The following is a 12819-nucleotide window of genomic DNA, read 5'->3' on the forward strand; positions in this document are numbered from 1 at the left end:
AGGAACTGGAATGCATGACCATGTGACTCCAGGAGGTTGGCAAGCAATTCAACCTTTGTGCAGGTGATGGAGATGGTATCTGAGCCATTGTGTTCCAGGGAGGAATGGTGATAATACGCATAAAGAATTGTTGATCAACATATAAAAAATACTAGGAAAATGGCCACAGGAATGCAACTCTTATCCAATTAACCTTTTCCGAAGCTCTTTACTACCCTTTCTCCTCCTTATAAGGAGGTTGGCTTGAGATGAGATGCAAAACCAGTGTGTGAGGGTACATAACCCGCCATCTTCTCACATTGCCAGCATCTGAATAAAGCTCCCATAAAGATTCAATTCTTGTCTCTACTTATTGGTTCTGATAGTGACAGGCAGCATGGATGCCTACTTTCCCAGTTTCAATATAGCAAAAAACAAGAAATTTAAATTCAAAGCAGAAGAAAACCAGGAAGGGTACTTCCAGCAGACCAATATAGTAAGACATTTTCAAAAAGATAAAAGAAATGGGAAGGAATTGACAGAAAAATCTAGCATAGCAGAAGAACCTGAAACCCTTATGGGGAACAGGGTACTTGAACGGTTAACTGAAGAGAGAAACAATTGAGCCACACCCACAAAACCATACCAACTCCCCAACTCCTGGAGTTGCTGTTGCAGCAGCTGGCTCCAGTGAGTGGGCTCAGATGAGAAGTGCAGGCACAGTTTTTGAAGTAGTTTTTTTTTTTATATGAGTAGAGTGGTATGCTAACGCCAGGCTCTTGGGGGTCTATGTGCACAATTTTCCCCAACTCTCATTCAGTTTTGTTATGCTGCTATCTTGAAATTGGCCAAGGTAGGCCAATTTATACTATGGGAATCAGCAAATCCTGCAAATCAAAGCTTCCTTCTTCCACTTCAGAGCTGGTTGTTAAACATTTACCAGCATAGACTGCTCCGATCCTAGTTAAGAGTAGAGAAAAAAGACAAGGTCCAGAGAGTCAAGGAAACCGTACTAAGAAGAGAAGTCACCTACATAGTCTGCCTATTCCTTCACAATCCTGTGAGGCAGATTCCTACAATCAAAACAAGCATTCAGCCCTGGCTGGTGTGGCTCAGTGGATTAAGTGCCGTCTGCAAACTAAAGGGTTGCTGGTTTGATTCCCAGTCTAGAGCACATGCCAGGGTTGTGAGCCAGGTCCCCCGATAGAGGGCACACAAGAGGCAACCACACATTGATGTTTCTCTTTCTTCCTCCCTTCCCCTCTCTAAAAGTAAATAAATAAAACCTCTAAAAAATGCATTCATTGCCAAATAAACAGGAGTTCTCATTTGAAGTAAGGAAATGCATTCCAACTATGAGTAGAGTTCAGTCCAGACTTGCACCTACAAATAGGAACAGAAAACTAAGAATCAACAAATATTTTGGGGAAACCAAGAACATAAAAGGAAGCATCAAATCCAATAAACAGAACTAGGTCACACTAAAAAATATGTAGAGTTAATTAAACAGATTATACATAGCTAATATCTTTTTACTACTTAATACATTACAGAGTTACTTAAAAGTATGTCACAGTAAAAAAAGAGATAGCTGCTATGAAATACAACTGGAATTGATGGAAATTAAAAAATGTGATTGCTAAACTCAACAGTCAGGCTAAATATGCAATTACTGAGTTTGGAAAACTGAGTTGATTCTTCTAAATTGGTATTCCAAAAAAAAAAAAGGAAGAGAGAAAGAGAGGAAAAGTAATGTTAATAGAACTGGAGGAGAGATATAACTAAAATTATAAATATACTGAAAGGTTGTTTTTTCTTTAAGATTCATTTATTTATTTTTACAAAGAGGAGAAAGGAGAGAGAAAGAGAGGAACAGAAACATCAATCGATTGCCTCTCTCCTGTCTTCAACTGAGGACCTAGCTTGCAACCCAGGCATGTACCCTGACTGGCAATTGAATTGGTAAACTTTCATCCCACAGACCAGTGCTCAATCCACTGAGCCACCCTAGCCAGGCAGAATTAATGCAAAATTACCTTCTGAAGATACATAGGTATTAACAGAACAAAGAAAATTAGGTCTTTCCTGCCTCTTCTTTTAGAAGCCACCCATAAACAATAAGACTGAGAAACAGTAATGCCAACTCCATATCTGATGACCTGAAAAGCCCCTGAAGCTGAAATAGGAAAAAGCACTGACAAAGGCAGTGAACATCAGAGACGAGGAGAAGCACAGAGCCCAGGGCTTCAGCTCTGAAGAAAAGCCAGGAGAGCCCACGACTTCAAAGTGCATGGCTTCAGACAAAAATCAATAATCTCTCTTTTGCAACAATGGAATGACGTTCTGGTTGTGGAACTTCTCTGAACTTAGTTTGGAACTGGGAAAAAGCTGAGGAAGTAGATTTTAGCAAGAAATATCATAGACTAATCATATTTTTCAGGAAGCAGTCTGTTGTTGAGGGAGGAGGGAGAGGGAGAAAGACTGCATTGTGACATCCCTTTGGTGCTGTCCTCCAGGAGGCTGCAGAAAAGCAAAACGTAAAGGAACTGACTCACACACATACCCCGTGTTACAGAGGGGAGTTTCTGCTGACCACGATTACCACCCTGGCCTCTCTCAGACAAAACTACAGTGGATAACTAGCCCGGGGGGAACTCACATTGTTTAAAGTTGAATAAGTAAATATAAAAAAGAAAAAAAGAGTTAGTATAACAACTATAAAAAGAGACAAGGACGAAGGAGAGGGGGAAAAAACAGGCAAAACAAAAGGCAGGTGAAGAATGAAGAATTCCCACCATGGAGCAGGATAAGAATCGAGACCAAACAAACTGCCATTAATTAAGTTTTAAAAATGTATCTCTATAAAATTCATCAGTTTAAACGAGGGCTCAAAACAGAAATGTAAGTGTTCAGGGATGATAAGATAAAAATGTGAGTATATGTTTATCTTCCTGGTGATGAAACCTGAGACAGCAGGACCCGGGAAACTGAAAAGATAACACTAATTGCAGAGGTCAATAGGACATCGCAGACAGCGCAAAGGAAAACAGGCATCGTTGAAAACACAGCAAGGTAGGACCAAATAAACAGAGTGAAATGAAACAATTTTCAAGCTAAAAAGCTTCAGAGAGGAAAATTATGGTTTTGGTAGACAAAAAATGAAAACTCTGTTTACCCGTGATTAGTGTCTTTCATTCTAAACCATGAAATAAGACATAAGCTATTCAAGCGAACATACAAGAAATATTTAAGCCTGGCTGGTGTGGCTCAGTGGATTAAGTACTAGCCTGCTAACCAAAGGGTCACTGGTTTGATTCCCAGTCGGGGCACTTGCCTGGGTTGTGGACCGGGTCCTTTCCCCTCTCTCTAAATAAACAAATTTTTTTTAAAAGAAATATTTGGTATACAATTAAAATGTTCCAGAAATAAAAGACTTATAGCACTGATTAAAGAGGCAGAACATTTCATTGGCAAAATCAGTTGTCCCATACCAAAAACTGTTCTCCCCTTTTTTCAAATAGTTGAGAATAAGCCTAGAGTTCCTGAATCACTGTGTGGAGACGTGTTGTCCTATGATGGGAACACCTGTCATAGACTGTTACCCTAAAGAGGAATACACTTCTATTTAGTTAGGGTCATTTCACATGGGGTCCATCATAATAGCTTAGCCTATCCTAACAAGGTTGCAGAAAAAAATGAATGTGAAATATTTATAACAAAATATTGTCATAAATTTATTTGACTTCAAGGAAAAATAAGTAACTTTTTGGACAGAAAGGTTGAAAAATATGATGTAAAAAAAGGAAACCAATTCAGGCTAGCCTAAGACTTCTCTACAGGTTATTTGCTGCTAAGAGACAATCCTGCAAAATCAAAGAAATAAAGTATGACAGTAAGTACACATAATTGATACTAATCAAATAGTCATTGAAGTAAAAAAAGGCAACGAAAAAAGTTTTTATTTTGTTTTGAGTGTACACATACTGTAGTATCTTTGGTGGTGACATTTGTGGTTTTTTTCCTACCAAGCGTCCAGTTTTCTTCAGTATCTTTGGTTGCTGCTGCCTATCCCTCAACTGCAATTCTACCACATTTTTAATGTCTGGGCAAAATTCTGACTCATTTCTTTTCTTTTAATTTTTAAGCTTATTTATTCCATTTTAAATGGGTGGTACATTCACATGCAATGAAATTCAAAAGGTGATAAAGTCAGTCTCCTTTTCATTCCTATTATCTAGTTCCCCTCTTCAAAGGCAATCACACTCACTTCTTGACCTTCTGACTGAGATCAAGTGCAAAGGCAATCAGTTACCAGTTTCTTACGTATCTTTCCCAAGATAGCATTGCACGCATAAGAAAATAATCATATAATATACCTACACTGCATATATGTATAAAATGTGTTTGTATATATGTAAAATGCCTTTGTATACATATATGTTTGTATATATTCACACATATAGTTTTTTTTAAGTTCTGAATTTTTTTAAATTTTATTTATTTATTTTTAGAGAGGGGGGAAGGAGGAAGAGAGGGAAAGAAACATGGATGTGTGAGAGAAACATTGATCAGTTGTCTGTTGTGTGCCCCGACTGGGGACCTTGGCCACGACCCAGGGATGTGCCCTGACTGGGAATTAAACGAATGACCTTTCGGTTCTCAGGATGGCACTCAATCCACTGAGCCACACCAGCCAGGGCAGTTTTCTTGTTTATTGATCTTGTGGAAATACACCATTCATTCTGTTCTACACCTTGCTTTTCTCTGCTTATTAAAATATTTTGAACACTGCAGTGGTATGCTGGTAAATGCTTAGCAACCAGCTGTCTTGCCCTCCTGTAAGTTGTCTTCCACACAGAAGCTAGGATGGTCCTTCGATATATGAAGTTATGACACCCCTCTGCTGGGAGCCCTCTGATGGCCCCTTAACACTCTTAGAACAATACCTGAAGTTTTTCTTTGGCCTACAAGGTGGTGACTGTTTAGCCCTTGACTTTTAGCTTATTTCCTGCAACCCTGACCCATTTGTTCTGCTCAAACCATGGCAGCCCCATGCTGCCTGGTAGTTCTTCCGCCAGACATCACATGATTTTCTCCTTCACTTCAATCTCCTCCTCAGATGGGTCTTCTTTGAACATTTTCTCCACAATAACCTCTCAACAACATATCACTCCCTGTTACTCTTAACAACATTAATAGCTTATGCTTACTGAATATACTATGTTCCAGGCACTAAGATTCTAAGTGTTTTCCATATTTGAAATCACATAATCCTACCAACAGCCCTTTGAAGTAGGTGCTACTATTATCCCCACTTTACAGATGTACAAATTGAGTCACAGAAATCATTAAGTAACTTCCCCAAGGTCACAGAGCTTGTAAGTATCAGAGCCAGGATCAAAACCCAGGCAGTTTAATACCAGAGACATATTCTATATAATCTCTCATTGGGTATTTTTTAAAAATACAATATTATACTGCCATTGCCCTAATTTTTTAAAGATAGTACTTATCACTGTACTATATACTTACTAATGTATCAGATATTATACTATGTGTCTACTTATTTATTTTACAGTATTTTTGCCTATTATTCTTACTGGGCTATAAGATCTCTGAGGGCTAGATTTACTTGTATTCTTTGTTGCTGTATATCACACATGTAAAACAGTGCCAACACACAATACAGAACACACAACTGCTGAATGAGCGAACGGGTATATATATCTGTGCACACTTATATACACTTTTTTCTCAATCCGGGAGTTCACAGGTAAAGTGTAAAGTAAGAGATGATGGTTTTTAAGGGTAAAGAAAGGATGAACTCTACTCCCACCACCAACACAAACGTGTATGTATGTGCCCCCCCCCCGAAAAAAAGAACAGAAAAGAAAAAAGAAGAACAAAAGAAGAAAAACAAAGATGCTACAAAGAATAGTTTATAGCTTTTCATGATAAGATGTAAACTTAATCTAAAGGATGTATCAGTGAATATGAAAAAAAGAAATACAAGTGAGATTATGCAGAAGGTAATGGTTTAGTAACTTCCTTTTTTCTTTGCTCCTCTTCTTTTTTTGGAGGAGATATATTTGAAGGTAGCTTTCAGTAAGGGAAAGAAGTGATTTTAGTTGGCATGTGGGAAGTGGGAAGAAAAAAATAACATACATTTTTGGATCTAAATGAAAAAAATAACTGGTGACAGTTTGTTCTTGAAACACTTTTAAAGAGTGCATCAACACAGGCCCTGAGTGCTGTGGCTCGGGGCGTGTGCACGAAGCAACCTACTGATGTTTCTCCTCTTTTCTTTCTCCCTCCCTTCCCCTCTCTCTAGAAATAAATAAATAAAATATTTTAAAACACGACGGAAGTCATCTCATGGAGTTGTAAGGCTTTGGAGGTGACCGTGTTAACATAGTCCAGTTGACTCCCTGCAGATAGTTCGTCAGAATGTAGCAGTCTTTTTTACAGATTTTGATGGAGAACATTGTAGTCATGTCTAGAGGCTGATATTGTTGTTTGTTTCCTTCTACCTGTAAAAAAGGACTATTTAAAAAATATTAAATTTACAAGAGCAATGGAAAATGGGCACAATTGTAATTGAACAACAATAAAAGAAATTTTTAAATTACATTTTTATTACATTTATTGGGGTGACATTGGTTCATAGGGTCATATAGATTTTAAGTATATTTTTTATGATACTAGATCTGTTTATTGCACTGTGTGTCCACCACCTGAAGTCAAACCATCTTCTGTCACCATATATTAAGCTCCCCTCACCCCTGTCTCCTCCGTCCCCTTTTCTCTGGCAACCACCACCTTGCTGTCTATGTCTACAAGGGACTGGTTTTTAACACAATGACCAGATGTCCTGTTTAGGGTGGGATAGCCCTAGACTTTGATGAGAATCTTAGTTTTTGGATAGTTATATTTCTAGCTTGTTTTAGAACTGACAGAGGAATGAAAAGATTTATTTACAACAATAATGTAACTAAATTAGCTTGAAATTTTTATGGGATCCTTATTAGTTAGCATTCATATCCATTTATAGCACCTGGCTTACAGAGGCAATAACCAAGGAAGGGACTTCTTTAAGAAAGAATGTGGCAACTGATGAACACCAGACCATGAGTTAAAAAAAAAAAAGAAAAACACAAAATAAATAAGAGTTCTGGGTGGATGAGTGTAATTTTCACCCTTGACCCTCATTTTCTTTTGACCTGTTCTCTTGCTGGAGGCCTCACATACCTTCCTTTGTAACATTTTCTTCATGCCTTTGTTAATGGTCCTTTAACACTGTTAATGTTTACCACAAGTTAGCAGTACTTTACCAATTACTAGTTGTGTGACCTTGGCAATTTATTTAATCTCCTGGAGCACATTTTCTCATCTGAAAAAATTGTGATAATAATAGTAGTGACCTCATAGGACTGATGTGAGAACTCGGTGAGGTAATACATAAAAGGAGCTTTTACCGTGCAGAATTAAAATGATATATGCAATTGTAGTTATTTTTTCCAATTTAATTGATCATCCCAGGAAGGCAGCTGGTCCTACAACTAGCACTGAGTTTCAGAAATGGCTCTGGACTCCACTGCACCTCATGGGCTCCCAAATCACTGTACTAACAGAAGAAACTGCCAGTGAGTCCACGGTAATTTCCTGTAAAAAAAGGAGAGAAAGAGAAGTAAAGAGAGAGACGGAGGGAAGGAGGGAAGGAGGAAGAAAAGTGGGGTAGCTGATTCGATTCCCAGTCAAGGCACATTCCTGGGTTGCAGGCCAGGTCCCCAATAGAGGGTTCATAAGAGGCAATCACACATTGATGGCTCTCTCTCTCTCTTTCTCCCTCCCTCTCCCTCTCTCTAAAAATAAACAAATAAAATCTTTTTTAAAAAAGGAAAGAACACAAACTGATTCTTTGAAGTTGAGGTTATCTTTCTGTTAATTGGTCACTAACTGCGTGCCAGGTATTCTTGTAGGCACATTATTTTGTAATTGACGTGTCTGTTGTCTTCTTCATAATGGGTCTATATTAGAGTTTTAATTTCTTAAGATCAGAGACAGTTTTTTCATTGCATTAAAGGGTCAATAGTTGCCTATTGCCTGAATAAATGAAAAAGAGGAAAGTTTCTTAAAACTTAATAAAGTCTTAAGAAAGATTTGGCTCAATTACATTTACATTCAAACAAAACCAAAAAACAGTTGCTCTTTAAATCTCACTATGTTATTACATTAGTTTTAAATGCTTATAATTTTCATAATCTCATTACCCTAACACATATGCATTTTTCCATGTTTTAAATTTTTCACTATTTACCTGCATATTTTTACATATTTGAATTTTTAGGGTATTTCCATGTCATCTTCTGCCTTTCCACTTAATATTAATGGCAAACATTTTTGTATGTTTTTACATTATCATCATCTTTATGACTTTCTGTAATTTAGTAATTTTTCTTTTCTTATTTTTGAGATCCGTCTTGGGTTCCCTGTGGTCACTAGCAATGTAACATTTGAACATTTGTAGGTGTTTTTGTGCTTCTTCCACGGACAGAAAGGTAAGAGAGCCACTGGTAAAGCGCATCACATTCTGGAGGAAGAAATGATGCCACACCAGGGAACACACGCTCAGTCCCAGGTGCACTCAGGGAGAAGAAAGGTGTGCCTAGTGAGCTGCTGTGAACTGAGAAGAGTGTGTGGAGGGTGGTACTTAGCTTCATTCTGCGGTTAATTTGTTCCTATCTCCTTGCCTGCCTGTAAACCACCTGTGAAACTTTTGCTTTTCTTTCTGTTTTGCATACAGCTTTTGTTTTCAATGTGCTGCGATTGAGTAGGGAAAAACAAGAGAACAACAGACTTCAGGGATCTGCCTATTTCTCTTCCGCCTTTCAGTGGAACTCAGCTCTATTGCCACTTGTTGTTTTCAAGTGTGAGATGAGTACAGGGAAGGACTACTGTGTCTGACCCAGGATGCTTCCCCTTGAAAAAATTAGCGAAGAAAGGAGAGGTTTATAACAGCTTCTCTTCTGCCATGCTCATCCTGGAAACAAGTAGGAGCTATATTAGCAAAATTATATTTAAAAAATTCAAAATTCTATTGATATATTTTTTTAAGTTTTACTTTTTGCCAACTCTTCTGGAATAGAACTAGTTTTTAATGAAGCAATGAGGAAATGACCTTTGTAACTAAATGTTCATTAATGTGCTGTGAGCTAAACCCAGGATTGCAAATGGAAGATCAAACTAAGGAATGAAAAGGGGGAAGTTTTCTGGGTGCCTTCCCCTCAAGTCTTGGAGAGAGGCAATGTTTCGTAAAATAGAGAATTTAGACTTAGATTCTTTTAAAAAAGAGTTTATTTATTTACTTTTAAAGGAAGGGGAAGGGAGGGAGAAAAACAACAATGTGTGAGAGATACCTGGATCGGTTGTCTCTTGCATTCCCCCAGCTGGGGACGTGGCTCACAACCCAGGCATGTGCCCTGACTGGGAATTGAACCAGCAACCTTTCAGTTTGTGGGCTGGCACTCAGTCCACTGAGCCACACCAGCCAGGGCTGATTTAGATTATTTTGTGTTAATCTATTTTCTCTTAGTTGCTACCACTTATCAAGTTATATTTCCACAGTCCGGTTATGATTTGGGATATAACATGCGTGCTTGGGCCACAGTTTAATAGAGACCAACAGCATCCTCTGGCAGCCAACACGTTGACAGCAGGTATAATTAGAGAGAGATCCTAAGAGGAAGATGAATCTGATGGTGGATGCACCCAAAATTTGGAAACTAAATTGTTTTAGGGGTCCCTTCCAATAGAAGGTCTGCTAGAACCAATCTTGAACATTATTATTTCAGTTTTATTTTATTTTTATTACAAAAGTCAGCTTATCCTTTCTAAAGTACACTCAAACCCAAAAGAACTCTTTTGAAAATATTTAAAGTCATGTGAGGAAATTAAATCAAGTAGAACTTTTTTGACTTTTATTATTATCCAAGATCTAGCAGCAATTAATAAATAGTATGAGTAAGATCAGAATGGATTTATTACATATCCAAAGTCTCATACACCTGGAATTTCTGTAATAGGCTCAGTTATTCATCCATTCTTTCACTGAACATTTACTAAATGACTATTCAGTGCAGTATTACAGGCAGTATTATAGGCAGTGAGTGGAAGGAACATTGCTGTTATCTATGTCAGTTTTTAATAATTTCAGAATCTGTTTGGATAAGCAAGGGTAATTGTGTGTCACACAAATACTTCAATGCATATGAATGAGCTGCCCACTTAGGACCTTATGTATGTTCTGCCAGAGTATATGTGCATCCCTGGAAACCTCACTTGAGAGGACAGAAGGTGGCCGATACTACTCACATTTTTCTACTACAACATCCTGCCTGAAATTTAGTAAACTTGATCACCATTTACTATAAAGTCCCACAATTTAAATACCAGGCAATTATAGCATATGGGGTTTTGGCCCTAATAAACCTTGTAAATAACCAAAATACACAGGATATTTATCTCTGTGGCGGGCCTCCCGGTAATATTTGTAAGATCAGAGGTAAGAGCACAAATGGAGGCCAGCGTATCATGTGCAGCTACTTGAGTACGTACTGCAGTAAATTGTCAGTGTCGGTAGCACAAATAGGAACACCAAGAGAAGGAAAATTTGTGCTTGGCACCACTTTGTTATGTAAAACAATACTTTTCAAGAATTTATTGCATGCAAGCTGAGAGAAAGGATTCTGTAAATTAACTATTTGTCTTTTTTTTTTAAACCTAAGCTCTTCTGCTTCTCAAATTCTGCCTGAACTTCACAGCAGCTTATTTCTGAAATGGGCAGCTCTGTTACTCAGAAATTGTCACTGCACATGGAGTCCACTTTTTGTTTTAAAGACATAGGGCAAGAGATACGGTTTTCCCCTGGGGCTAAACAATGTCGGTCATGGGAGAGGGTATTTATGACGGTAGGCCAGTGTTCCACATTAGAGCAGGTGTGGCAGAGCACTTATATATTTTTAAAATAAATTATTGTGTGCGTTTGTGATAGGTAAGGTCTTTGAAAGCACGGGGTCCAGGACAGGGGCATTTCCTGCCCAGCTCTAAGAATGTTAGTGCTTTGTGATACTGGAAATTAAATGCCAATCTCATTTGCGTGGAGATCTAGATGATTGTATTTTTTTCCAGAATTTTTCCAGCATCATAAAAGATAGTACTAGACTAATGGCTTAGAGAATGGTAACATATTTCTAAGTGTGACTTTCCCAAAAACTAGGTGTTAATGACAATGTATGAAGACTTTCTATAGGAAAGAAATAGCAAACATTTATACGAAAAGAGAATAGTATAGAACCACAACATTTCCATTACCTAGCTCCAACAATGGACACTTCAGGGCCAGTCTTGTTCCATGTGTACTCCTATTCATCTCCTGACCCTCAATGAATTTTTAAGAAAATTCTAGATCTTATCATTATATCCTATATCTAAAAGATATTCATAAAAAGATACGAAAATACCATTACCCAATTAGTCCCAATTCAACAAACACTTTCTAGTTTCATCCATGTGAAAGGCACCACGTGGCTTTATTTTACTTTTAAGGATGTAAATAAATTTCAGTGAAGAGAACAGTGTTGTTTATTATGTCTGAAGTCACAAGATCTGGGGAGGTCTTTGTGTTTGTACAATTAAAGCTACACTAAATCTGTTTGAGGGTTTGGCATCAAGAGCTGCTGACCTGGTGACAGTAAACTTGAGACCTCTATACAAGAGCTGAGCTCTTTTCACTTAACTTTTGGGAAGCAAGGCACGGGAAGGGGATTTAGTTTTTCTGTTATGCTGAGGCATGTTCAAACTTGTTTCTTTTTCCAAAATGTTAAAGTTGCTAAGAGAACCATGGCCTTACACGAACAAGTCCTGGAAGAGACTAAAATAAAAAAACATGCCTGAGTCAGGGAAATTTGTTCGTTTCGGATTTTGTTCCTGCTGTCAGCCATCCTGGCTAGTTTGCGCCAGGCGTGCTAGAGGTCATGGACTTGGTGCCTGAGTCTCGCGCCGCTCCAGGGGCAATCTGGCGACACTGGGCGTTTCCCTCCTTTTCCGGTCTCGGAAAGTTTTCTTTTGGTTCTTAGTGCCCTGTCAAGGAAAAGCACCAAAGGTTGACCAAAGGTTTCTCAGAATCTCCTCCAAGTGGCTAGCGGCCAAGTTTCCCCTATCCCAGCTTGGCCAGCCTCAGGATCCATTCGGATCCTGGAAGGCACGGAAAGCGAGTCTTGTGAGAAGAAACTGAGCTGGCAGCCAAGCTTCAGGCTCAAATGCCGCTAGCTGGCCCCTCTCTTAGCTCAGTCCCTGGTCCAGTACCCGTCACACCACAGATGGTGCGGATAGTCGTCCCGATGACTCCTCAGGGAGCCAGTTCTCCACCATTCCCAAGCGAATACTCAATCTACCTCCGCCCGCGCCAGGGAGTGAGAAAAAGGCCACTAAAACCCGGGAATGGGACCTCGGGCGCATGCGCGCACCAGACGGCTTTAAGTGTTTGTCCCATCCCAGCAGCCGCTAGGTGGCGCATGCGCCCTGGAGGGTACGGGCTGGACTCTGGGAAGAAGGCGGTGGCGCCGAAGGGCGGGGGCGCCGTGGGGGCCGGGCCGGTGTTTACACGGCGGCGGGCGGGCGCGGACGCAGAACCCGGCGCGGCGGCGGCGGCACGATGGTCATGGCGCATTTCGTCGAGAGTTTTTGGGTAAGAGGAGGGTATTAGAAATTGTGTGGGTTTCGGAGTCCAAGGCTTTCTGCGCTGGGGACCGTGGCGGCAGCGGCTCCTGGGACAGGGTGAGC

The 12819-nt window shown here is 39.4% G+C and overlaps 1 protein-coding gene across 5 annotated transcripts in view; it reads left to right on the top strand.

Annotated features, from left to right (window-relative positions):
* The first annotated feature begins 12281 nt into the window (after positions 1–12281).
* The window catches only part of FCHO2 (FCH and mu domain containing endocytic adaptor 2), a 116971-nt gene continuing 116433 nt past the window's right edge, over positions 12282–12819 (top strand). For 3 of the 5 annotated variants that reach the window (XM_037032452.1, XM_037032453.1, XM_037032454.1), the window contains exon 1: positions 12618–12724. In XM_037032452.1, the coding sequence (XP_036888347.1) occupies positions 12692–12724 (33 nt within the window). In that variant the 5' untranslated portion in view covers positions 12618–12691. Of the gene's footprint in view, positions 12725–12819 lie in introns of all 5 variants that reach the window. The other 2 variants (XM_037032450.1, XM_037032451.1) reach the window with 1 other exon arrangement.

This window comes from Sturnira hondurensis, unplaced genomic scaffold, assembly GCF_014824575.4.
Source record: "Sturnira hondurensis isolate 20B ecotype Veracruz unplaced genomic scaffold, ASM1482457v3 Scaffold0021354, whole genome shotgun sequence".
Lineage (NCBI taxonomy): Eukaryota > Metazoa > Chordata > Mammalia > Chiroptera > Phyllostomidae > Sturnira > Sturnira hondurensis.